This window comes from Dermacentor variabilis, unplaced genomic scaffold (genome assembly GCF_050947875.1).
Source record: "Dermacentor variabilis isolate Ectoservices unplaced genomic scaffold, ASM5094787v1 scaffold_12, whole genome shotgun sequence".
Taxonomy (NCBI): domain Eukaryota; kingdom Metazoa; phylum Arthropoda; class Arachnida; order Ixodida; family Ixodidae; genus Dermacentor; species Dermacentor variabilis.
This window is the reverse complement of record NW_027460280.1, coordinates 39,304,655-39,331,990: the sequence shown is the minus strand read 5'-3', so window position 1 is coordinate 39,331,990 and position 27,336 is coordinate 39,304,655. Positions and strand designations below refer to the sequence as shown.

At 47.9% G+C, this 27,336-nt stretch overlaps 2 protein-coding genes across 2 annotated transcripts in view; one reads left to right on the top strand and one right to left on the bottom strand.

The window, feature by feature from the left end:
- LOC142566359 (neuropeptide F receptor-like) overlaps positions 1 to 12,084 on the bottom strand; it is a 338,465-nt gene extending 326,381 nt beyond the window's left edge. Inside the window, exon 1 of the mRNA XM_075677302.1 lies at positions 12,001 to 12,084. The gene's annotated coding sequence lies outside the window, so the exon portion shown is untranslated. The remainder of the gene's footprint in view (positions 1 to 12,000) is intronic.
- Positions 12,085 to 14,970: 2,886 nt separating this feature from the next.
- Positions 14,971 to 17,344, top strand: LOC142566410 (uncharacterized). Its single transcript, XM_075677383.1, has 3 exons — positions 14,971 to 15,415; positions 16,199 to 16,401; positions 16,774 to 17,344. The coding sequence occupies exons 1-3, from the start codon at positions 15,022 to 15,024 to the stop codon at positions 17,257 to 17,259; spliced, it is 1,083 nt and encodes a 360-aa protein (XP_075533498.1). The 5' UTR covers positions 14,971 to 15,021; the 3' UTR covers positions 17,260 to 17,344.
- The last annotated feature ends 9,992 nt before the right edge of the window (positions 17,345 to 27,336 follow it).

The window sequence follows — 27,336 nt, the reverse complement described above, 5'->3', positions numbered from 1 at the left end:
TTCTAGCACAAAAGTAACTGGAACGTCAATGCATTTGTCCACAAAATTTGAGAATTACTATCTCGAAACCTGTGTCATTATGAAAATTCGTCCCAAGTGGATGCGCCTTGCGAACTCCCCGCTAAAATTGGTAAATTGCAATATGTGGCATAAGATAATTAATTAAAAACTCAATTAGTAAGTTTTTTAATTAGCCCATTATGCATTTCAATATTTTGTTCAAGTAATGTGCGCCTATTCGAGTGGACCTGCTCAACGACCAGAATGATGCTATCTGCCACAGGCAATTTTTCAAAATTTTTGAAAGTGTTCGCTGAAACACCGGTAATTAGGACGTTAAGCCAAATGCTTAATTCAAGCAAATAGAGGAACTCCATATGATGTCTAGAATGCGAAGAAAAAAGAAATTCTTCACAAACCCTCTACAATGGTTGTCAATTCAAGCAACTAGCTCGAACGAACGAAGGGATCAAAGCGAGACAGCGACCGAGAGAGACAGCTAGAAAACGGACGCTTTCCTAGCCGAGTCGTACCATCTACAGCCTAGTTGCCATCGACAATCGACCACCAACCAACCACGAAAACGGCCGAAAAAGCGACAAAAAATTCACCGACGATTACGATACTCCTTAATGCAAAATTTTAGCACAGCTGTATACGTGTTTTCATTTCGCTGTATTGGCTTGCGCGGAAAACCTGTCTCATGCGGCGCGTTCAAAAAACGGAGCGAAGCGTGGCGCGACTGCCTCGCTAATCGGGAGCTCGCGAGAGGCAGCGCGTGGGTGACGCGTGGGCGCTATTCGCCAGCAGCCGCCGCTGACAGACTTCCCAGGCGACGCATGCTACTCGGGCGCCATCTCGTAGCAATCGTCGCCGCACTACGCTTTTCTTCTCACGCTTTCGCCGTACTCTCCTGCTCCACTTTCCCCCTCATGGTTCCGCTGTACGCTCCTCCTTCGCTTATCTTCTCGTGTGTTCCATGCCCCGCTGCACTCCGCGTTCGCTCTTTCATTCGTTGCAGTGCTCGTTCGCTCGGTTACGCCGACGCCGACGCTCGCCGCAGGAACGGGCGCCTAAGAGCTGTGCTCTAAAAAAGCTATTCGTTTTAAAGATTGCTCCTTGACGTCAGTGTAGCAGTTGATCAACAACGGCTGTCTTTTTCGTCTTATTGTTATTTTTTCTTAGTGCTATTTCTCAATTTCGCGAACAGAGCTTCACCAATCTCTCTCTACTTCCTGTTCAGACTGCGAGAGAGACACGTTCGAAGGAATAAATGGGCATTTTTTCTTAGTGAATTTCTGCAATATATTGCGCCCTCTTTTATCACTGATAATATATAGGATCACTCAGAGCCGGTGTGATATCAAGGCCCCGTAGTTGATAACTGCAGGTGCCGCCTTCAAAACAGCTGTCGCTCACAAAGCCTTGCTTTCATTGCAAATAATTTCTTTGGCGCTTGGCATCCCACGAATATCATTCTTTTTCTTTTTTTTTTCTTTTCTCTGCGTCGTATGCATCACAGCCCAACAGGCGATGCGTTGCTTCGTTATTTTGGCTGGTGCCCTCTGCCATCCGGTTACGCAACTGCAGCTCCCTATCGTTGGTGCGGGGCTTTCTCCTGCGTGCGCCGTTCCAATTCCGCTAAGTAAACTATTCTTCTCTTTCGACGGCAGCGCCGTATACACGAGGCGCCCCAAATAAATTGGCGTGCCGCGTGCAGGCTGCGACGTCCCGTATGCGGCACAAGAATCTTGTTACAACGTGACATTGAGTTACACGCCATCCCCTTCTGCCGGGTTTACTTTTACTTGGCCACGACGTGACAGGAGAGGAGAAAGCGGAGCGGAGCACGGGGCCACAAGGATGCGCCATAAGCCACGACGCGGAGCTTGTTCGAAAAACTAGGTTGTCTGCGTCGCCAACTAGACAACCCATACTCTATCTCACTGACTCCGTGCAGCACAGTCTACGCTACGAGCCGCGTCAGCCGGCCAGAAAGTGGAACCAGAGGAAGCTGGTCGGCGTTCGCTCGACTCCGACTGAATGGAAGCGTCACGGAAGCATCAGTAGCGTACAGTGGATGATGTCCTCCTCTTTTCACTGGAACAAGCAGCCGGTTCCGATTCGGCTCTGATACGCTAACACGGGCTTTACTGTGCTGCACGGAAATGGCGACGCGGGGATACATTGTTATAGTACTGAGAATGTGCGATTGATATGTAGGAATATTCTCTTGGGACACTTTCCTTTTTCTCCTGCAATTGGATATCGTTCCTTCAGAGGTATGCTGCATTTCCCCGGTCATGCACTTAGGACAGCGCGCGCACACGTGTGTGTCTTCAGCGCTGTTTTCTACCATGGATGCATGCATACAACCAGCTCGCCTTCAAACCCTCTTAGGTTAAGTTTACAGTCAAACGACCCCACTGTGACCGGCCGTACAGCCCGGTGGCGTACCCACCAGGGACTCTAAACCAGAAGGCATTGCCCCGTGTGTTTTCTATTTCGCAACGCGTTTTGTTATTGCCTTTCGGTTGTGGCACGCTCGCAATATCATGTTCTGGATATTGCGAGTTATGGATATTGCGAGGCATGCTTTGGAATGTACTTGATCGTTTGGCGCAGGTATAAATAACGAATGGACGAGTGTGGTAGGTTGGGATTTGACGACCCGCGGCTTTTGCTATCAGCATGGCCTAGTTGTCTGTGGTTCGTTTGCGTAAGGACACAAGTTCACCCAATACACTCTAACGTTTATTACTTTACATGCCTTCTTGTCTGACCTGCCTGTCTGCCGGCCTGCACCTTCACATCTGTGTGACATTTGGGGGAGGTGCTAATGCTCCCAAGCCCCCTCACCTCATCCCCCCCCCCCCCCGGGTAGGAACCGCAACAACTATATAATCAATTCAATCGTCACAAAACACTATCCATTTGCTTCACTGCGACGCAAAATTAAGCGGCACTTAGGCACGTTCACTAACAGTCGAAACGGTAAGAATCCTGTCCTCTTCTTCTTGATTAGCTATTGCGTCGCTAGTGAAACGCAATGAATTGTGGAGGAAAAGCAACGAGCTCCAATCGGGCAAACTGTATTTCTCTACTTCTGTTTTCTTTTTTCTTCTTTTTTTTTCCTCACGAACGCTTAAGAACGTGCCCAAAGAGACATTTCTGCAAAAAACGTGAACTACTTCTCTTCAGAACGCACGTTACTATTTTGATAGCTTATCTAAATTTTTATGTACTGTAGCCCTTTCAGTAGCTCGCTTTGAAATGGGCACTCAACTTGTCCAAAATATTCTTCGAAGACAGAGAATACCTGTATCCATGAAGCGGCATCTCTATGATGGGCCACTCTGAAGAAGCTTTACGAGTGGCAAAGAACTAAGTAAAAGTGAAAACTTTTACTAAGGAATCTCTTTTTCAATTGCGTTCATTTTCTCCCATCGATTGTTTCCTTTTGCTAACTGTCCAAGAGTAAAACGTACTATTCATTGCAGACTTTTCCCAATATCTGTAGTCCCAAAGAACATACATTCCCCGTGATCCGCCGTCGTCGCCACTGCCGTCTTGTCTTTATTTTTTAGAAGTCGTTCGCTTTCTTTTCCTTCTTTTTTTTTTCTTTTTGCATTCATCAGATCGCGCTAAGGTCACTTTGCAGCGAAAAGTAAAAGCGGTGCGCTGAAGCTAGCGCCTCTCACTAAAAATGAAATATAAAAATATAATTTATTCAGCGCACGGCGGCGAGTAAAGTTGGGCCACAGCACTGAAGTCTTTTGCTGCTCATTTGAGAGACTCACGGTCCATCAAGCACAGCATCCCTTTTGCTCTGACCCGCCATTGTGGCTCCACTATAGATAAAGCGTTGCTGCTTATCACGAGATCACGAATTCGATTCCCAGTTGCGGCGGCCCCATTCCGAAGGGAGCACAATGAAGAAGAAAACAATTCCCAGATTCTAGTGACTTTTTGCTTACCTAACTCAGTTATACTTCGAACAGCAGTTTATGATCCCCCAACTCCTCGAAACTTGCACCTGATATTGAGAACACTCGGTACTACTGAGAAAGTTTGAGAGATATCTACACTCTAAGAAAAATCCAGGGGAAAACGGGAGTAACTCGGCAGTTAGTTCTAAAGAGGGCGCTTTCGTCCCTCAAGGGACTAACTGCATGAATGTGCGTGCCATGTGCAAATTTCGGAGAGTAAGTGTTTAGTTCCTGGTCGGAAACAGAGCAACGGGAGGACGAACGACAACAGTTACACTCCATGCGCTCCGCTGTTTCCGTCCATATCATGGAGTGATGCGGCAAAAACAGTATTGTCTATAATTGAACTTGGTTAAAACACATTGGCGGGTTAGTTGGTTAGAATCCATGGTAGAGTGTATAAGCGCGACTGTACGAGGACGTAGGAAGAAACATATACACAGGCACCAGCGCTTCACTTTCTACTATAGATTTTATTTTCGCACGCATCGATAAATATATACCGTACGAGCGTAAACAAACGTAACAGCAAAAAAAAAAGAACATTCAGTGGTGAATTTCGATAAACGGTACACGTGTGCAAGGCATGGGGAAAATGTACTGCAGTGGTCACAAAGATAAACCGAGGAATCGTATCTCCTTTTCAGATAGCGATACTGAAGGCTTGCTTACGCACTTTCCCCCTAATTTTGCAATCTCGTAAGTCTCCACAATCTCGTAAGTCTCCACAATCTCCCTCGCCATCCTGCTATGAGCCGTATACAGAATGGAAGTACTTTCAAACATGGGCTTGCAGGAACAATCTCGGCAGTGAATACCCAAATGACCCGAGATTACCCTAGTGACGTTATATCGATGCTCTTTTAATCTCTCATTGATGCATCTGCTGGTTTGACCAACATACGTACTTCCGCATGAAAGTGGAATGGCATAGACAACGTTATGAGTACAGGTTACAAATTCTTTGCGATGTTGAGTAGAACATGCGTGCCTTTTGTTATTCTCTGTGTTAACCTGTTTGCATAGCTTCTGTAGACGCTCAGGGGCAGCGAAAACCACGTCTGCCCCCGATTTCGCCGCTATTCTTCTGAGCTTATGTGAAATGCAATGAATGTATGGTACCACAGCAACTTTCTTTGCACTAGCATTGGCACTGTATCCGTTCGACGCGCTTTTGCACTTCCTGCTTAAGCTCTCCGCGACAGAGGTGAGCATATGCATCGGGTAACCAGAATCTGCGAGGCACTTGGCCTGATCTCTGAAACTGGCTTCCATTTTGTGGTCACATGACTTCGTCAGAGAATTATTTAACCACGATGTTACTACTGCGCGTTTTACAAGTTTTGATTGAGCGGAATGAAATGGTAGGGACGGGACACACTAAGCGAAAGAGAAGTTGTCCTTCTCTGTCGTCTTGAGGGCGCCCGTTTGAGCTCCCTACACGTATACATTGCGTAGTGCCTCAGTTTAAATCACCCTAAGAATACTCGGGCTGATTTCTTTTCGCAGTCGCGTATGGTTGCAAGTGCACTCAACGTTAGACTCTCACTGCATAGCAGGCACAAAATGCCGAGTCCGCTTTTATATAGCCGCACTTGGGTTCCGATGCTTAACCTTGTCTCAATATCCGCTCCTTTCAACCGACCACAGTGGTGAAGTGGTCAGAGTACCTGACTTGTGAGCGGGAGGACTTGAGTTCGAATCCTATAAGGATAGCTATAGGGGCTTGTTGGTACGCCATATCTTATTTTGTTATAGCGCAAGCTTGACAAGGACAACAGAAAGGCACATCTGACACACACAGCGCTATACTGACACAGACATAGCGCTGTGTGTGTCAGATGTGCCTTTCTGTTGTCCTTGTCAAGCTTGCGCTATAACAAAATAAGATATGGCGTACCAACAAGCCCCTATAGCTATCCTTATAGGATTCGAACTCAAGTCCTCCCGCTCACAAGTCAGGTACTCTGACCACTTCACCACTGTGGTCGGTTGAAAGGAGCGGATATTGAGACAATATTTTGTTATAGCGCAAGCTTGACAAGGACAACAGAAAGGCACATCTGACACACACAGCGCTATACTGACACAGACATAGCGCTGTGTGTGTCAGATGTGCCTTTCTTTCCTCTTTCCTCCCCTCCTTCCTACCTTCCATTTCTGTGTTGCTGTCACCTCCCTTCAGAAGAGTAGGCAGGCGTGGTGCCCCTTCCGGTGGCAGTTGCCAGCCTGCTGCTCGCTTTCCCTTTCCCGATAACTGTGTATATGTGTTCAAAACAAATAATAATTCTGTTGTCCTTGTCAAGCTCACGCTATAACGAAATTCCAATCCTACTTTCGGGCCCTTCTTCTTTTAGCTCAGTAATTTTTTTATCAGGGTATAAATGCCTAATATCATTGCTTCCACCTTTGCGGAGCTTCGAAATAATGACCGTTACTCTTTTGAGGAGCATCGGAAAAGAGCAACTGTTAGCTCTCGAAGGAGTAACGGCATGGGGAGTAAAAGTTCCTGCCCTCGCACTTATCCTCTAAGGGGAGAAAGGGTTGTGGCAGATGAGTTCCTCCCCTAAAGGAGTAACCTCAATACCCCATTTCCTCCTTTTCCTCTTTGAGTGTAGTGCCACGTGGAATACTGCTGGAAACTCCTGGACAATGCCAAAATGTTCCCCAGCAATCTGAAGGACAACGCAGCGTGCATGCAGCAGGCGACCGCTGTCCTTTCTGTCCTTTTTACACCATGCAGGTAGTCCTTTATGGAGGGCACACATGTCTGCCCCTCAAAAGCATGGAGGAAGAGAAATGGGGAAGAGGACAGGGTAATTAGAAGTACAAATAAGCAAGCTGTAGTCATAAAAAGAAAGTCAGAATAACAAAGATGGTAAATTTGATGCAAAGCATGGAAACAAGAAAGGTGTGTCAACCAAAGTCGACGCCCAAAAAGGTAATATCGACGTACTTACATGGTATGTGTATTTACATGTACTGAAATGGAGGAGGCGGGGGCAATAAAGATACCATGTTTTATAATTGCATATTTTTGCATTACTTGGATTACTTTCTTAGTGCATTGAGACCTTACTTTTTTTTCAGACCGTCTATTGTATTTACACCTGTTCAATTATTGCATTCGCTTTTTCTACGCGCATGTACGTCAACGTTGTGTTCTTCCTCGTCAAATTGGGTTGACACACCTTGCTTGTACTAACCAAGAGGCTAGGTGGACCTATCCCGAAGATAGTGCAGTCTATGGCGCGATGCGGTTCATGTTTTTACTATATGGGCGTTAATTACGCCCCTTAAATCAATTTTACCCACTCTGCGACTGATTCTCGCTTTTTCTGTCGTTGAGACCTACATTTTGTCACCTTTTGCGACTCGCTATGACGCTCAAGAGGCATGAAAATTCAGTCTTCGTTTCCCAAGAGGCCAGATGGATACCGAGATCCCAGGTACGTCAAACCCGTGTGACGTCTCCAAAGAAGACCTTGTCTTCCAAATTTTGTGAAACCTTTCAAAGACGGCAAGCAAGGAAAACGAAAATAAAATTTCTACAAGACGAAGTGCAGAACCTTGCTTTTTAATGTCCGAGCTAGTTGCCCGAGGACAAAAAACATACAGGAGCATCTATTCGCAGCAAGGTCAGGCATGTGTGCACTGCACTCTGGAGATGACTCCATACATTGTAATGGAATGCCAAGACATTCACTCAGTTAGAACCGTAGGGCACGTCCACCATGTGCAAACACTGAGATTCAAAGCTTATGGGAGTGTTAACTGATCAGTGTTAGAGATAAACGAGACGTTGAGAGTACTGGTGGAATAAAAAAACAGGAAACGGTGGAGACGGGATTTTGACAGCCAGCGCGGTAACATTACGAGATAAAGCAGAGATGAAGCAGAGATAAAGCAGATGAAGCAAATGTTAGTTTACAATATGCTGACAGTTGGACGACTACCCCCCCCCCCTCCGTTTAAAAGGTGATGCTATCAACGATTATCTTTATTCACGCTCTTTCTCATGCTCCTTTTGCGCATTTGCTTCGCAATCACGCGAAGAGTCCGAGAGCAATGCGAACGCTGGTGGAGCGAAGTATGGATGGCGCCGGTCGCCCACGGGTGCTAACGTTGCAGGACGCCGCAGCTCAATCAACGCTGCGGTATAGGGTGTGCCGAGATGATGAGCCCGACGGGAAATCGTCGCCGTTTGGCAGCGGACATCAGTGAACTTCTTTGAGTCCGTGGCCGTGGCGCAATCGTTAGAGATGTCGGCTTCAAAAAAAAAAAAAAATTGAACATTTATACCCTAAGAAAGCAACAAAGACACCAAGGACAACAGAAGGGAAATGACTTGTACTTTTTAATTGAGTTAAGGTAATTATAAACAATGGAATTGAAAGTACCTGAAAAAACAACTTCGCATTACGCGTGCGATGCTCTTACCGACTGAGCTACCGCGGCGCCGTTTTCTCATCCACTTTCTGGGGTACTTACGTTTTACTGCTACAACTAACCTTGTGACTGTTAGGCTTGGTCAAGTGTTATGGTGTAATGTTTGTGAGCGGCGGCTGCTTGTTAAAAATGTCAAATTGTCAAAATTAATCTAAGCGCTACACTGGATGACGCGTTTGTTGTGTAGCCTTGGTATCCGTTTCGGACGTTAAACCTCGTGGATTGTGGGTGAACGGGTTCGGGAGTTTTACGAGCCAACGGATTGTCGAAGTGAGTCTCGCCATAACAGGAACAAGGACGTTTCTTGGTTGAAAGGAATAAATCTGTCTCCAAGCCACTCCTAGGTGGGTACCAAACCGTCGCCTATTTATTGTGCTACACTGGATTCAAGACATCAGCCCGTCCCTGAGTAATGTGCAGACGAAGGCCATGCGGCTGTACCGAGCAAGAGGTACGCCCAGGCCAGCTCAAACTTTACGACATCGCTTGACCAGAATGTAATAACAGAACGCGGAAGAGACAACCACCTACTTATTCCCGCTTTCTTGACTGCAGAAAGGGAGAGAGAGAAAAAAAGTGCCGATGTGGCTTCAGCTTCGACGTTTATCGCTTCCACACTAACGACGACCGACCGTGAGACAAGAAAAAAAAATAAAAGAGAACGCGCCAGATATAGGTTACAAATAACCAGGCCACATAGCGACAGTATACTACGACACTCACGAATTCAAGTGCGCGAATGATGTAATCAGAAAAAGCAAGAAGTCCTTTCTCGAAACACACAGCGCACATTATTGACGAACGTGCGTGCGACGCAGCCGAAATCACGAAAGCGTAATAACAAAAGTTGAGAGTCCTGACCCCGACACAAATAAAACAAAACAATTACACGCCACGATATGTACGGAGAGTATTCGGTTGGTTATGATACTAACGTACGATTGAAAGTAAGAACCGGTATAGTTGAGAAAAAAAAGCCAAGTACACGTACATTACTAGATCGACAGACACCGCCTTTTTATACATGCAAACCTATTAATATCTGCGAAGCAAATGAAAAGTGTAGTTCACGTAATTCGATACAGTGAATATGATGATTAAATACAGAGACGGCTTTAAAGCAAGAGAACTTAGTTTCATGACTGCAAGTTATCGTGCAAAATAAATGTGCAGTTGCACGTGCTCAGACCGTTCCTGCGCTGCGCGAATGTCACGTGTCATTCGGCAGTGGTGATCGACACGGCCGGACTTGTATTAACGCAGGGAACGGAGAGCGGCCAGAATGCACCCAGGCACTTGCACAATCCTTTCTCCCTGCAGGTTCCGATCGCAATCGTGTTCCCGTATATATTTATTGAGCGATAAACGAATGCTTGGGGTTTCTGAATCAGAAATAGAAATAGAAATAGAAACTTTATTTCAATGGAAAATATTTGAAGGAGGGGTGGTCGGAGCCTCTCAGTCCAGGGCCCCACTGGCCTCTGCGGCCTGCCTGACCTGGCTAATTAAGGACTTTTGTCCTGCCAAGTCGGAGCGGGCGTGCTGTGCCTCCCACTGCTCCATTGTGTTGCTGGTATTTCGCCTATGAGGGTGCTTAGTGCACTCCAAGGTTATATGTGTTAGGCTAGGTATGCCACCGCACCAAGGACAGTTGGCCCTATAACGAGTGGGATACATGGCGTTTAGCAATTTTAAATGGAGGAATACCCCGGTCTGTATTTTACGCCAATCGGCGGCCTCTTCCCCGCTAAGTTGTGGGTGAGGCGGCGGGTATTTTGTGCGGACTCCGCGCTGATGAGCAAGGATGTCTTCGGCATTTAAATTTGTGGAATTTTCTGAGGGACAGTGCGGGTTGTTGGGGTTAGAAGAGGACGCCGTCGAGCGGTTAGTGAACCCTCGACCTAACGCGTTAGCCTTTTCGTTCCCCTGTACCCCCGCGTGGCCCGGGCACCAGAGTAGGCGATGATGGTGGTTGAAGGATTTGGGGATTATCGCGAGGCTAGCCGCAGTCACGTGCCCCTTGAGAAACGTGTGACATGTCTCCTGCGAGTCCGTGACCACGACCGCGTCCCTTTGCGAACGCTCCGCGTGAGCGAGTGCGATCGCCACTGCTAATATTTCAGCCGAGGTGGGGGATCCCGCCGTGGCCGACGCGGTAATTTGCTGTTGGCTGATCGCGTTCAGGACTGCCAGGGCGTACCTCCTTTGGTAGCGCTGCCCGGTCGCTTCTGCATACACAGCTGCGTCCGTGTAGTACGTGTTGTAGCTATGGTTATTACAGTACGCTGATTGAATGTGTTGTGCGCGTGCTTTGCGCCTTTCTTTGTTGTACTCGGGATGCATATTCTTTGGAATTGGGGCTACTGTAATTTTGGATCTCATCGGAGGAGGGAGAGGTACGGCCTGCTCTATGAGATAAATGGGGTATGCTGGGATATTGAGTCTAGCCAATATTGCCCTACCACTTTTTGTGAAGCTGAGGCGCTCCCTCTGTCGCATCAGGGTGGCCTGCCTCAGTTCGTCGAAAGTATTGTGCACTCCCAAAGCTAACATGCGCTCCGTTGAAGTACACTTAGGCAGGCCCAGAGCAGCTTTGAAAGCGGTTCGGATTATTGTGTTAGCCTGCTTTTCCTTCTCCCTGCTCAGGATTTGGTACGGTAAGCCATACGTGATTCGACTAAGCAATAAGGCCTGTACGAGCTTTAGGGTATCGTCTTCTCGCATTCCCACTTTTCGATACGTCACGCTACGTATCATTTGGGCTATGTTGTGGGCTGTGGATTTGAGGGTCTTGAGTGTCTGTAGTGCTCTCCCGTAGCTCTGAAGCCACAAACCCAGGACTTGCATCGTGGGTACCTCTCGGACTGATTGGCCGTCAACCACGATGTTAATCGATCCTCTGGATTTGTAGCCTTTCGAGTGTATCCGGATGACCTCAGATTTTTCGGGTGCGCACTTCAGGCCACTCCATGTAGAAAATTTCTCCACCACTAATACTGGGCGTTGGAGCGTATATTCCTTATCCCTTAGTCAACCTCTGCTCGTCCACAGCGTGATGTCGTCCGCGTAGAGCGTGTAACCTAGGTCGGGTATCCGATCCAGATCGCGCGCGAGGCGACACATCGCCATGTTGAAGAGAAGAGGAGATAATATTTCTGAATCAGAAGTTCTCGAATCGAATAGAATTCTCAAGAGAAGATTATTGTGCTAGTATTAAATATTTCAGAGGTTTGTCCACCACATTAAATAGCTGTCACCTGCTTTTACTTGCCTTGTTGCTTTTCCTCAATGTTCTAAAACCAATTATATGCAATGTTTCTGCGCTGATCGTCCAATAGATTTTAATATATGCGCGTAGCTTCATTGTGGAAAACGCGAGAAGAACAACTCTGAGATCGCCAGGAGTTTGACGATAGGTTATGGGCACCAGGTACAAGCATTGCGTCGAGATTATTGGCACAAGACATGCGTGCATGTTTATATAAATGGCAGAGGCTTTGCGAGGTTTCATTAACGTGGTGGAATTGAGTGCAGAAGGTGCAAAGATAAACCTCACGCTTACCTGATTTGCGGCTATGTGTACGTTTGTGAGAAAGCGCCCAGTTGGCAGAGTTGGGGCACTAGCAGCAGCGGCGAGGAAGATCTGTTAGGAAAAGTAAAAAAAAATCGACACGTCACAAAAGGGGAAGGACGGGACCACGCGGGATCGTGCGGAGACTGCGTGGACAGCACAGACTACAATTTCAGCCCCTGCAATATCTGGCTATTTGTGGCTAATCTCCGGAAGTCAAAATAAGGCCATAATATTGAAAAGCAACGACCACACATACTGCCGTATGCGGCTTAGCGTCAAATGGCGATTGTGAATAAAAACAGCTCGCATGCATTTTGCTGGTCAACACAGTAGAATTCATGCAGTAATTCTGCTGGTTGGTCCCCATGGTAGAGCGCGCCCACCATAAAAAAGCGTTGTTACTCCCCGCCCCCCTCCCTCCCCTCTTTCGGGGCAGGACACATTTTTATTCAAGTGCGAAGTTTTCTTTGTGAGAAACCAATAAAGGACTCCTTTATGGCTACTCTTATGTACACGACAATGCTTCTATTTCAAGATGCCATCTTTAAGGAAGGGGCTTCAATCGGGTTTTAATCTTGGCTTGATAATATACCACAAATGCTTCAGGACCAGATGCCAAATGAGAAGAGAAAACGGAACACAGCACCGACCAGCCCGGCACCAACACACAAAGAGCGGCAAACAGTATTTTGCCCCAAAAGCGCAGCAGAAAATGGCATGACTGGAAATGGCAGCAGAATGGCATGAAAATGACGAGAAATGGCATGAAAATGGCAGCAGAATGGCGCGAAGCGTGATTCGCAGCATGGCGACACGTGGTGCTTCACGATGCTCACGACTACGCATCATGAGCATCGCTGGATGGTGGGCTAAAGATGCAACAGCCAGGTGCCGAGTGCCGTCGCTGGTGGCATCATTACTCTCCGCTCACCGTTTGGCATCATCCAGCGCTATTGTTTCCCACGCTTCACTGCTACGAACTATAACCGCGACTCCAGGCATAGCGCTCGCGTTTTTTTTTTTTTTTTGAGGCCGAAGAACAAGAACACCCTACGCGATCCCCTGGTTCAACTCATTGCTCGACAGCCGTCAGATGACATCCAGCCTGCTGATTTTTAACGTCAAATGCCAGTCGACATGCGCGCACGCCCGCGGTGCGTCTTCTCTCGCAGCATTTTGTTCGCGCAATGTTTCGTGCTGCATTCTCAAAAAAATTTATCGCTTGTCCCCCTTTCTCTCGAGCAGTCGATAGCAACGAAAGAAATACCTATATCGTGCTAAAAAGGCTTGGAGAGCCCTGTCGAGCTACATTTTATGTATGATTTTTTGCAAGAAAGGTGAAAACACGGGGAAGGCGGGAGATAGAAATTCAAGACAACGTTTCTTAAGATGGACTTGTCTTTTTCAAAGACTTGAAAAAGACAAGTCCACGTTTCGAAGCGTTCGCTCCGGCTTTCACCCTGTTCTCGTTTTGCTCATCGCTTTGTAAGAAAAGTGGTATTATGTTCAGAAGTTTGGTGAAAAATATATCTGACTTATATTTTTCTTCGAAGCTTCTTTGCCTTTCCCCAATTACAATTCTTACCACTCAAAACACACTTCACTAAGCTATGTGTACATAATACAGCAAATACCGCAAGAAAATATCACCGACGATTACAATACTCCCTTATGCGAAATTCGAGCGCAGCTCTACAGAAGTTTTCATTTTGTGATATACTGACTGAGGCGGACAACCTGTCCCGTGCGGCAGGTTGCAAATGGAGCGAGGTGCGGCATGACTGCCTCTCTAACCTGGAGATCGCGAGAGCGAGTGCGTGGGGCCAGCGCGTGGGCGCGATTCACAGCAGCCGCCGCCGACGGACTCCCCAGACGACGCGCGCTACTCTGGCGCCATCTTGTAGCCATCGTCGCCGCACTGCGCTTCTCGCGCTTTCGCCATACCCTCCTCCGCTTTCCGCCTCATGGTACCGCTGCACCCTCCTCTCCGCTTTCCTCCTCGCGTCTTTCATCCCCCTGTGCGCTACGCGTTCGCCTTCATCTTTCGCTGCGCTCGTTCGCTCGATTACGTCGAGGTGCGACGAGGGCCGCCGACGCTCGCCGCCGCAGGAACGGACGCCGAAGAGATGCGCTCTAAAAGAAGGCTAGAGAAATGAACGACACGAGCGCGCTCCTGTGTTAGGCCCATTGTTGCTTTGTTTTGCCGTATTATGTCATCATACGAACAAGCGCGGCTAACAACCACATTGTAGTAAATTGTGGCGTTTCGCGATCCAAAGCAACACACGGCCTATTAAAGAAGTTGGGGGCTCCGCAATGGTTCGGACGACCTGGCGTCCTTTAACGCGTACCGTGCTAGCATTTCTGCATTCCGCCATAATTGAAACACGGTCTCCGGTAGATGAACCCGCGACCTGGCGCTCAGCACCAGGACGTCATAGAGATTGAGCCGCCTTTAGCCTTCAGAATATCCTGTTATGCGGGCGAGTCATGCGGCTGCCTAGTTTGAGAAACGCGGCTTAGAGTGCAAAAACGAGCTCATGGGCATCCAAGATAATTTACATCCCAAATGTTTTAACGTGAAAGATCTTAATTAAACTGCGCCGACCCTTCAATGGCACTTCTCTGCGTTCGCGCGGCTAACCTCCCTTTTACGAAGACGCACCAAGCGAGATAAGCGCCTCGCCGTTCGGGCCACACACGGGATCTTGAATGACGCGAGCGGAAAAGTGCGAGCCGAGGGATGAGATACAGCCGCGGTGAAAGGCACGCCTCGCGACTTCGGCATCGAATGGAGACGGCGGAGAGGGGAACGCAAGACGTGTCACGAGAGAGGAGAGCCCAGCACCGGTGAAGTGCGCATCTCCAAGTCATTTCGCCCTGACGGCGACCGACACCGTCCGCTGTGAGCATGATCATGCCCCGACGGTGATAAGGGGAGCGCGATATCTTTTTTTTTTCCAGCAATTGACCACGAGCCGCAGCGCGATCCCCGACGAGGAAAAAAACATGAAAAAGCTCGAGGCCCGTCCGGCTCTAATCAGAGCTGCGGTGAGCTTCCCGGCGGAAGCGATGCGGAAGAAGCGTCGTCCCTGCTCGAGCTTGGCTCCGAGCGAAGACGGCGGCGTGACGCCGAGTTTGCCCGACTGTGCCGACGGCTCGATGCACCAGTTCTCCAGTACCGCCACTCTGTCCGGGGGCGCCGGGCAGCGGCTGGCGACGGTCAAGCCTACTCACAGCGACGAGTCACTGGCCGAGCTGTTCGCCCTCATTGAGAGCAACCCCTGCCTCTGGAAGAACGACTCGAGGAGCTTCAAAAACCTCCGACTCAAGCGACGCCTTTGGGACCACTTCGCCGTTCACCTCCAGAAGAATTTCCCCATGCTGGGACCGTTCACTGGTGGTGAGTTCAACCTTCTCTTAGTGCGATACTCATGCCCCTCCCTATGTCGGATAATCTATACGCCTATAAGTGAGCTCGACCACTGGCTTGGTATTGACAGTGCCTGTTGGCACCACGAGCGTCTGAGAAGCACGCGAACTGGGCTTTCTGCCTCCTTGCGGCGTCTCTTTCTGTCTTCCACGAGGCGTCATTCTGTATCCGTCTTATGGTAGATAATCTTCTTCGCACTCGCATTATTGCGCCGTCCATTAATAATCCTGCAAACTGACTCGTGCTAGTATGTGTTAAATCTTAATGTATCCTCTAAGAGCATATGTAGCCACACGATTTCTGCAGGTCTTCTAAAGTAAGTTCTTTTTTTTTCTCGAAAGACGAGTGGTCACGCAACTCGTGGCAGCATGCTAAACGCGCGTACTAGGGCTTGCCAATAGCACTCGCATCTTCACGGGACACACGCCTAGGTTACGTCTGCACGTATCTCTCCGCGGCACGTGTTTAAGTCCGAACGCGGTTCGTTGGCAATGTATGGCCTTCAACTCTTCAGGATTTTCCGCAAACGAAATATTCATTGTCGCGTACCATGTTCACAACACGACGGAACAGCAGTTCTACTTGGGCGCCTATCGTCCACTAATTTACAGTATAATTTTGCCTCAACAGAGCCGGATGCTCGGCGAAGTGCTTATTGACCCATATTCTGCTTGAGCTGGGCTAGGAGACTACATTAGTCTCTACATATTTGAAATTAATCTCCAAGTGTTCTATGCGCTCCTTCCATTGCAGACAACCTACGATATGTGTACAGCATCAAGAGGCGGCAGTACTACGATGAGTTGAAGGACAAGACTGGGCGGGCAAAAAACGGAGAGCTCGAATACACCGGTCGGTGGAAGTTCTTCGACTGCCTCAGCTTCCTGCGGGTTCACTCGGAGCCCTTCCGGGCTGCCGTCATCAGTCCACTGCTTCACTTCGAGAAAGAGCTGCTGGTGAGTGGCGCCTGCTCTTGATGCTACCGGTTACCTACGCCCTCACGGCAGTTCAAGACGAGTTCACAGTAGTGGTAAGACAACGTTAGACGCGCCTATGCCACGTAATCTCGAGTCAGACCGGAAAGCGACGAACATGCGCGATGTTAATCGCTCGAATCGTTCGCGCTCATCACGGTTCCTCCTCGAAAGTTTAGACGATATGCACGCTTTTAAACCGCACTTATCGCAGGGCGACTTTTTTATCGCAGCCGTGTAGCTCCATATGTAGTTCTTTAATTACATTTCCTGTTATCACTTTGTTTACTATATAAAGTGCTGACGTGTACAAAATTAGTATTTCTGTGCTCTGAGATAACGATATTTACGCAGATCGAGCTCGAGGAAAATAGTGACGATGTGCTTTTGGACGACGGCAACGGGAGCGTAGTGGCACCGGACGAGCCTAGCATCTTGCCCGACAGTGTCTCGGCGCCTCCTGGGCAGCCGGGGGTTGTCAAAAGTGAGCACTCAACCGACGACTGCGCCGAATACATCAACCGCCTTGAGTCGCCTTCGGCTCCGCCGCTCGCGAAGAAGGTCCGGCTTTCCCCAGACGGCGTTGATGTAACGCCAATTCTCCCTTTAGCCACGTGCAGTAGCGGCAGCAGCGGCATCACCGGGCCGCATGCCGAAAGCGTGCAGTCACTGAGTATCGGCGGCTACTACGACGAGTGCGACCAGTTCGGCAATATAATTGCTAATTACATGCGCCGGCTCTCGGATGAGGACCGGCTCGAGTACCACTGCCACATCATGAGCTGCACCAAGGACTTCTTCAAGTGCTTCACGCGTTTCAGCGAAAGACGGCGCCCTTAACAGATGTGGACATTGCGTGGTTTCAAACGGCCGTTCCCACGCTGTCAGCTGCTCTGCATAAATAAAGAGTTGCATCATGTTTTCAGCCCTGTCGTCCCTTTCCGCAGTTATGGCTATGGATCGCTGAGCATCATCTTCGCTCTCGTCAGAAAAGATAGCTATTAACGCTTCAATCGTCATTCCTTGCGTGCTATCGCCTTCCATGATTCTGGCGCATTCCACCTATTTCTCTTATGTTTGGAACTCTTATATTGCACATCACTACCTGCCCAAGACCTGTCTCTTTCTGGTTGTCGTCAATACGTGAAAGAAGCCGTCCGCACATTCGCGAACTTTTTACAGTAACCATCATATCGCTACTATACCCGCAGGTCAGCGTTCCTCCGCGCAATCGCCATTTTTGTGCGTGTTGATATTTGCCGCCTGCCGGATGGCGTTTAGACTCCTAACCGCTAGTAATTCTCCGAACAGTACAAAAGCCAGGCTGAAAGCATGAAAACCATTTGCTATCATTCGCAACCAGCACATCATTTCGAAGTCCATGCATGTGTTCGCTCTTTCTCCGTTCTCTGAGCTGCGCTGTGCAGCTTCATTCCTCGGACCGCGAGCGTGACGCGGCACCAAAACGCGGCTTAAACGCGGGCGCCCCGGCCAATGGCTGCTCGCGGCGCTGTTCCGTGCCAGTGAGCCACGCACGGGCTGCTGAACGAATCGGCGATTCTTGCCGTCGTGCGAGCCTAGCTTTCTCAATGATTCTGGGTGGCGGAAGGCTGCCAGAAGCCGCATTCAATATTCCCATAACACTTCTATTGTCTAGCGTGTGCACTGCAGAAACAACCCCGGCAGCGAAGCCGCTTTCCAACTCCTTTTCTATCGTTTATTCGTCGGCAAAGTCTGCGCAAGCCCCTTCGTCGTTTTTGATCGTGGAAACGCATCTGCATAAACCAGTTCCTAAATCGCCCAAGTGCAGTACATGTTTCAGCGTTTAGAGCCCTCCAATTGCATGTAGTCTTGTACTCCTTCTGCCATCGTCTCTGCGACTTCTGTGATGCTCTCATTATTCTGTATCTCGGCTGTACATCCGCCTACGTAGTACGTCCGTACGTGCAATTAAGTATCAGGGGCGTGCTTGTCCATCGCAAAAAATCTATCTGCTAGAATTTCAGCACCCGTGCATTTACATGTTTCGATTGATTGGCCAACTACGAGAAAAAATATATGTTCCATATGCGTCCTAATTTTTCTGAGCTCCCAGTCCTGCTAGGCGTACTTTATGATTAAAAGTTTAAAATGAAATGGTGTCAATGTTCTTTCGTGACTAATACCAATTGGTGGTGGTGGGGCTCACGTGCGTGCTTAGTATAATTGACGAATTATGTTGCATTTAAATCCGTCTTTTTAAAAGTGCTGCTCTTTAGCTCCAAAAACGAAGGGTACCGATTGTCATGCTCGTATTCGATAGTTAAATCAGCTGCCCACAACCGCCCAAAAATGTACACGGTCTCAGTTTTCATTTATTCTTTGGGAGGAGGGTGCTCTGACGTGAAACGACTTTCAGTCCGGTCAGCATAGAGGGTCGTTTAGTAAAACCGCATGTAACGAAATCGTGTAATAATATTATCGCTCATATCTTTGCAGCGGTGCCACCCACGCGTCCTACATTGATGTAGTTGCGTAGAAGGGAGCCATTAACCGATCGTGCATGTGTCGTGTGCACAGGCTCTGCTGTTGTTCCTCCATGCATGACGCAATCAGCACTAAATCTAGCTTCTAGCTCGGCGTTCAGAGAGGCGTAGCTCGGCAGTACGTTTGTCGATCCGAGTGCGAGTGGCCGCGTCTCAGAGAGCTCACTCGGTCATAGTAGGGGTAATGCATCAAAACCAGACCTGTGTTTGCCGGGAGTCATGAGGCTTACAAGTCTGCATTTTCTTGCAGCAATTTCACGCTTGCTCAGCTATGGCGCCCCGGCGTTCGACACGCATGCTATAGGTCCAGAGATGGCACGAAAAGACTCGGGTAGCAAGAGAGAGGGATGCCAATCCGCCCCCACCGTCTATGATCACGACGGGCGTACTATCTGATCAGGGAGCGAGTGACATTGCTAGATTCGGACGTAGAACCTCCCCCAGTTGTATCATAATGTAAGATTTGTAACACGGCAACAAATGTCGCCTGTTCTTTTGTGCTCTGGCACCCAAACACCCACAGCAACAAGCACAAGTCGTTTCACGTCCTCCACTGCGGCTGCGTCCCCGATAGCCCCCGCCTGCCCTTTCTTTCTTTATTGCGAAAGCCTTACTAGCCTATCCACCTGGATTTCGCCTCTATCTGTGCAAAGCCTCTTCATAGCCGCGTTTCTTCACGTGCGTGTCGCGTGCACAGATGCTCACAAGCGTGTCGCGTGCTTCTGCTCACACATACGCACGCGTGCGTATGTGGGAAACAAATATTAAAAGTGAATCGAGTTCGCCGTCGGAAATGTCTAAAGAGATTCGCCGCGCCCAACGCAGCGAACTTCAACGCGCTCGGCGACAGGGGCAGCAGGAGTCGGCCGACGAAGGAGATCCGGCTAAGCGATTGCGACTGTAGCAACAAAGACAATTCATGGCGTTGAAACGTGCCAACGAAGCTGCCGAATGACGACAGAAACTATCGTAGAACGACAGATAGCACTACCGTGCCAAGCGCGCTGCCGATACAAGACGAACAGCAGCAAGCCCGACAATGTATAGGCGCGAATGTTGCATACCAGCATCGCAAGGCCGAGGAACGTCTGTCTTTGGCAACGGCTGCGACGGCCATCTACAAGCGGGGCTTCATCAACCCGTTAGGCTTTGCGTGTTCTGCGTGTGACAGACTGTGGCACAAGGAGGACTTGGACAGCGTCACGGTTCCCTTGTACGTGATTTTGGCCTTGGCCTTCCCCGACATTTAAGAATTCTCTTCGTTTAAGGTGCGTAGAACGTGTCACTCTTCTCTCGCCCAAACTAAAGTGCCTTATTTTGTACTCTGTGAGCAATGAGTATAAATAACAGATCAAGCCTGCCCACCTCTCCCCGCTCAACTGTGTGATGGAGCGCATGATTTCCCCTCGCATGGCCTTCATGCAAGTGCGAAGGATGCTATACGACACTGGCCAGTACGGCGTGAAACCACAAAACGGTCTTTGTGCAAGTCTGCAATCCTCCTCCTGCTGTGTCCACCGAGTGACCCTGCATGCATTTGCAACCCTGTGGGCATGACTATGCGTATAACTTGTGCAATAAAACAGCAGTTTAACAGCGACTGCAAGGAATTTAATTAGGAAATGGTCAAACAAGGGCCCAGCAATGCCTAACTTGGCGCAAGAAAATGGCTAATTTCGTCCAAGAAAATGTGCTTTCGTACGATATTCCGTGGTTGGCGCAGCCAAACCGTCAGTTTTTTTTTCTTTTTTTTTGCGTGCCTTATCTATATACTAAGATTCCCGTCGGTTGTTCAACGTAACGGACAAGATATTAAAATATTTCGAGGTCTTCGGATGCTTCACGCGCTAAGTTCCACTGACGGAATGTTGCGCAGGAGAATGTTTGCCCTGTACACCATTAAATTCACACTGCTGTGAGAAAACAGAAACAAGGAAACGAGGCGCGCAGTTGTTAGCGTAGTTGTACAAAAACAAGCTTTTGTCGCAGAAGAACAGAATACACAGAATACAGCGCCATAGCGTGCTCTCGTCATACCCTAACCCAAGAGCGGCACGGTAATACAAATAGCTCATTCGCAAACGTCAATTTTCAGAAACGGACGTTTCGAAGAGGCGTCGCAAGCGATAACCAACCGTGTGGCCCGCGAAGAGAGTTCTGCACCTGGACGACATCTGATATGGCCCCTACGAAATTAGCATTCGCAATGCGAAGGCGCGCTCCGTTCCCAACTATCCCGCATTCATTTTTTTAAACATGTCAAAGGCGAGACTGAAAGTTCATGGAAAGAAAGTGGACTGCGACGCAGAAAATGATAGCATAACCAACGAGCCCGCTCCGCTTTCTTTGCGTATAGTGCTGTTGCGTGGAAGCACAGTAGGTAAACTATTTACGCACACGGTGTATTTACAAGAGGTATCAAGCACTGTCCAACATGCAAGCCAGCCAACAACAAGCAGGGCACGTCAACTTTCCTCAGATCTGCCAGAGGCCACGTACAGGTACGCCCCATTAAATACAAGTGTCGACATCGTCATGCTCAAATAGCACGTATTTACTGCTTTCTGACTCGGCTTATAGCCCTTCTACATTATGCAACGAAGTGCAGCACTCAACTCAAATAGGATGGGTATTTGGGCTAGTCCGTCGTAGAGTATCTTAGAAGGAAACAGCGCTCAGACGACAGGGGACAGTATCAAGAGTCACGCACGATCAGTGACTCGTAACACGCGAGGTGCAAGTCAGCATGCGTTTTTGTTGTTTTGTTGTTGTTGTTGTTGTTGTTGGTGGTGGTGGTGGTGGTGGTGGTGATGTTGTTTTTCGTTGTGTCTTGTCTTTCAAACAGTGCTGTTCTGCAAGCAGCACACAACTCATTTATGTCTTTTCCCCATGTTAGGGAACCTCTGCGTGTCTTTGGCTTCTTCTGTGGCTGTTTTTACCGGACCCCTGCTCTTGGGGTGCATCTTGATCTTTGGAGCATGCACTCTTCATTACCGCAGTTTGCCGAGGCCGCTCGTTTGCGATAAAAACATACATTGCGGAGAACAATAAATAAGTGAATTAGCCAGGTATAGGCATCAGCGTTGGCAACTAATACTTAAAAATAAAGAATCCAGCAAATCGGCCCTTGAAAACCCACTACGAACCGCAGTCCGAGGCTCCCAAAACAGTTTTAAAACCCGGTAAATACTGCATACGATCAGAAACATAATCAGCAAAGACATTTAATTGCGCCTGCGTAGCACACACTTGAGGAAATCTTGTGCCCAACCGAAGCACCCGTGTGTCAGTGAGACGTCACAGATCTCAAAGTAATTTCGAGAGTCGCGCATTTTCTGCAGAAAATCCATTCGAAACCATACGTTTACGATATATCATTTATATTTGATTGAGATATAGTAAAAGATATGCCAGTGATTCTTTCAGGAGGACCCTAATCCCACTGGCGACAACTTAAGAACGCTCAGCTTATGCACTTAAGCTGCTGATTACATATCAATTCTGGTAACTAAGCACTGCCTGCAAACTTTAGGAGCGGGCCTTTATTGCACTCGATAACTGCTTTCAGATTTTGAGGAGAATAATCCTAATTCCTGTGACATGGCGGTTTGTGGCCCCTCTGCCCACCACACCAAAAATTTACCCACAAAGAGCCCGACTTTAACGCTGATGACGCCCAAAGGGGACGCCCAGAAATGACGCGTTTCAGCGCCACCAATGGAAGACTGATTTTGAACAGTCACCGCGACGTAGCGACTGTGTCAGAAGTGCGCTGGGCAGGAATACAAGGTCGGAGGTAATCATAATCACGTAGGAAAAAAAAAAAACTACGATGTATCATGAGGCAGCTAACCTCGGCCAGCGAACTTCTGTTGACGCCGCCGCTCCTTTCCTCCGCGGCCCATCTGCGCGTTGACTCTTGGGAAATAGGCCATTTATGGTTGCGGGTCCCATAAAGGCATTGTTTTGTTCGTGGTAGCCTGTGGTGACGCCCTCGTCTCGACCAACTCTCGCCAGCCGCTTTACGCTCCCGCATACTCTCCGCTCGCTCGGCGGCTAGGAAATACCAACTCACTATTACGTGGCTTGGTTCCTATCACCTTTCCATTTATACTTTTTATCGCTAGGCTGCAGAATCGTCACGCGACGCCCCTTCTTGATCTTTTTCCTTGATTCACATTCAGAATGTTACCGGCGTTGTTTAGCCCTCGTCATATATGCACATATTTCGATGGCATTAGCCGTGGCAAAGGGGCATCTGAAGGGGGTCTCCTTCATGCGTAGTAGCCGCGTCCTGGGCGTTGTTCGTACGGGTCACAAGTTTCTACACCACAGTATTCAAAATACATTGAAAATCTGAAAGTGATTACTCACTGCAGTGAAGGCGTGCTGCAAGTTTCACATTGAGACAGATTGCGTAGTTAGCCTAATTGGAAAGTTGATTAGCGTAATTTGATTGAAACACTTCAAGTGGTCGCCATTATGTTTAGGATTTCACCAAAGAAATTCTTTCAACACTCCTTTGTCTTTAAAGAGTTTTCGCAGCCTTAACTGAAACACCTTAGCTGGAAAGCTGAAACAACCACAGCAGGAATTTTACCTGAAGCTGTAAAAATAAAAATAAGAAAAGATACACACAGTGCATGGCAGAAGTTTGAACGGAGAAAATATATGCGTGACCTTATTTAGGTGGGTCTAGTAAACTTGAGTGCTGACTAGAGCCATACGAACAGGAAGGGTATCCACCGCGGTAGCTTAGCAGCTATTGCGTTGCGCTGCTAAGCAAGAGGTTGCGGGTTCAGTTACCGGCCACGCCGGCAGCATTTCAATGCAGGCGAAAAGGGGAAAAAAAAAAGAGAGAACGCTCGTGCGCCATGCATTGGGTGCACGTTAATGAACCCCAGGTCGACAAAATTATTGCGGGTTCTCCCACTACGGTGTCCTTCGTATGGTGGTTGTGACACATAGAACCGCAGAATAACAGCAATAACGAATCTAATGAGTAACAGCAAAAAAAGATCTCAGCACGTAAGCCTAACTTGTTGAGATACGGGATCCAATGCCTCATCGAAATGTACTCGTGTACGCATTCAAGCTTTTCGTACGTAGTCTTACTGTTCAAGTTGATATTTTCCTGATGAAAATACAATTTTTCCACGAATACGATTCAAGAAAAAACGACACCTGCATGCATACAGCGTACGAAAATGAGCAGTCCAAATTTCTACGTTTTCCCTTGGTGTCGCTTTGGTTGAAATATGTTCAGATAATGAACGTGTGCATATACGAGATCAATAGCTAATGTAGTCGAAAAGCGTTTCCGGAGATCACAAAAAAAAAAAACGGACTTACGAAACGTGCGCAAATGTTTGCGCCGAAATGTGAGGTTTATTTGGCGACATTGTGATGTAGGCCTTCTTCAATGCGCTGTAATCATACAATACACTAAATTACTCGCACAGTACCGTAATATTTCAGCGACGTTAAACGGCATCAGGTAGAAGGATGGTGGCAGTAGTTGGGGCAGTTTTGGAACGAAATGAAAGACGCCGATCTTTCGGTCTGCGGCACGCCGCCATGCGCCCATCGTTTCGCACGCGGCTGCGGACGGCTTTATGACCGGTCTGGGATCACCATTTCTCCTGAAAGTCATACCCGTGCCGTATTTGGAAGGTTCTTGGCATTATGCGCTTACGGACTTAATTTCCTAGCACCACCATGATTTGGGGTGTTGCACCACATGCCCAGAATCTTGATAAACGCCGTATTAATTACGGGGCTGGCGATTATTTCAGAAATAATCAGTAATGGCGCGCAAGGTTTGAGATGTCATATCGACTTCTGCTAAAATAGAGCGAATGATCTGTAGGAGACATTTTAGAATGAACGCTGCACTTTCCTCTTATTCCGTACAACTTCTTCTCAGCACAGAATAACAAGAGACAAATTTCGAACCGTGTTATCAAATGTGACGTCTGTTCGTCCGGCGAAAATGCCGTGCACGCCACACTCCGTGTAGGTTATCTATATGCAGACAAATGCGCAAAAATCTGTAGTATTTACAGGCAAGACACGACGTTTTCCTATATGCCTAATTCGAAGTCCTCTCCTCAAAGTGTCTTCATCATCTTAACTAGCTGTGCTTAAGGGAGCTCCTTAAGTTAGTAATGCCACTGCGGCTAACGCCACTCAATTTTACGCAGGTGGCAGCACCGTTGATGACGCTAAGCATTAGGACCTTAAACAATTTATGCAGCAAGATTTGTTCATATCGCACAGGTGGTGATTTGCATGTTTCCTCTTCCTCAGTGAACAGTTTCACATGAGTGTACAACCTTAGCAATGTGATACTGTGTGCATTAAGAGAGAGAGAGAAAGAGAGAGAAGCGAGAGAAAGGAGAAATGCAGGATGTGCATTAGGCAATATTAGGAACATGCTAGGGGGTCGGGGGGGGGGGGGAGAGAGCTGTTTACCAGTTTCTGTGGCAACAACACAGTACTGGTTGAATAAGCTGCTGCGCATGGCATGTGTCATCTTATTTTTATTGAGCAGTGACTGCTCATCACTAATTCCGCGAGCATCATTCGTTTATTAATGCTACCGACTCCAAGTGGGTACCTACGCGTTTCCTGCTTGTGGCACCTCGGAGCCCAACTTGGCAGTTTATTTCTCTAAGTATATCGGGTGAATACATTTTGTTATTGTCATTGATGGCAGCGCGGCTGTGTGTGCGTGAATATTTTTTTGAGCGCAAGTAGTATAGTTTTCAAAGAAGCTTACAAAAGCCTTGTGCGAGAATGGGGGCTTTCTATAAAAGCAATGTGCTACCATTTTCTTTTTTAGCATTTAGCGACACAAATATTGGTCAATGTCGAAACAACACCCGCACCATGACATCAACATAGTAATATAGCACTTTAACACTTTAAAACCCTTCAACACTTAAGAACACAATAAATTAACACTTGAAGCAGTTCAAATGACGCTTTTAAGTATGGCGGTCGCGGTGAAGGTTAGTTATCTGCGCCTTAGTGGAGTGACATGAAAGACACGCCTGAGCCTGCACGTAGCTTTCGCGCTTCAGGCTGGAAGCCGCTGTATGATCGGCATGGGCTGCTGCTATACGCATTCAGAGCGAATTGAACTTGGCGAACGTGAGTGCATCTATATGTGCTTGCTCTCGTCGGCCTCCGTTTGCTTCCGATTATCATCGTAACTTTGCTGAACTTCATTTACACTTACAGGCTGGCAGCCCACTCAAGCACAAGCGATTTTATACCGGACTGCGCAGCCGTTGCTTTGTTATTGAACGTACACGGATGAATAACTGTCCACGTAATGCTGGTGGAAGTCCGCGCGACATTATTTTCTAGGCACAGAAAAAATGTTCTTCTACGATGAATGGAATTGTCTGGGTCAGGCTAATGGCGAGCTTCCCTCTTGCGTGGTTGCGTAGCGGTAGCGCCGCTCCGTGTACCTTTTACCGCACTGTGGACACGTCATAACGAACGTGGGGCCATGATTTTAGGAGTGCGACCACTTTCAAGAGGGCACTTAGGAGGCCAACCTAATCTGAGAAAATCAGTGAAACATAAATAAACAAAGTTTGCATCCCAGTCCTTTCTCAATCTATAATAATAACATTTCAGTTATGCGGCGCATTATGACACGCCTCGTAAGTTTGTATATGTTTCTTGTGACTACATCTCTGATGTTTCGGGTGATTATGGGGCTCTGCAGATGGTTCACCGCAAATGAGCAGGCGGCATGTGTGCACAAATACGATACATCTCTTCCCAATTTCTAGTTTTGTATATAAGCTTCATTCGGAAGTATGTTATCGCTGCGGGTATTAGGTCAAGTTTAATTCACATCTCTAAGGGCAGGATCATGTGATGCTGCAGTTTATGTTACCCGTTAAAGCCACATGAACTAGGAGAGGAAAGTTACGACTCCCGTTTCTTTTCTTACTCCTTCTTCGGTTATTCGTCTTGTTCTCGTTCTTTTGCCTCTTCGCAAACCTTCCAATTCAGTGATGTAGCAGTGTAAGAGAGAATTTATGTCGCGGTCGTTGGGTTCTTTATTCACACACAACTAATGACGACAACTGCTTTTTTTCCCCTTTATTTTGCGTTGGTACAACTTGGAAGTCGGATAGTTTGCCACATTCAGAAAAGTAGGTCGGAGTACAGAATGAAATGGTATCGCATTGGGTCGAAAATTCGATCCTCACATGCCCTACTCGGCAGCCATTTCAGACAGGCCATGCACACTTTTAACGAAGCGGCCGCTATCTCTCGTTCTTGCAATGCTCAGGTTGGTTAGGTCTTTTTGAGCGATACGAATGTAATAGATAACAACGTAAGAGGCGGCATTTGTGGTGCTGACAAT

Bases quoted from the DNA above. Each gene is read 5' to 3' on its own strand.
- LOC142566410 (XM_075677383.1), top strand. From the start codon at position 15,022: ATGAAAAAGCTCGAGGCCCGTCCGGCTCTAATCAGAGCTGCGGTGAGC. The intron at 15,416-16,198 runs GTGAGTTCAACC...CTTCCATTGCAG, and splicing joins GCTGGGACCGTTCACTGGTG to ACAACCTACGATATGTGTAC. The intron at 16,402-16,773 runs GTGAGTGGCGCC...ATATTTACGCAG, and splicing joins ACTTCGAGAAAGAGCTGCTG to ATCGAGCTCGAGGAAAATAG.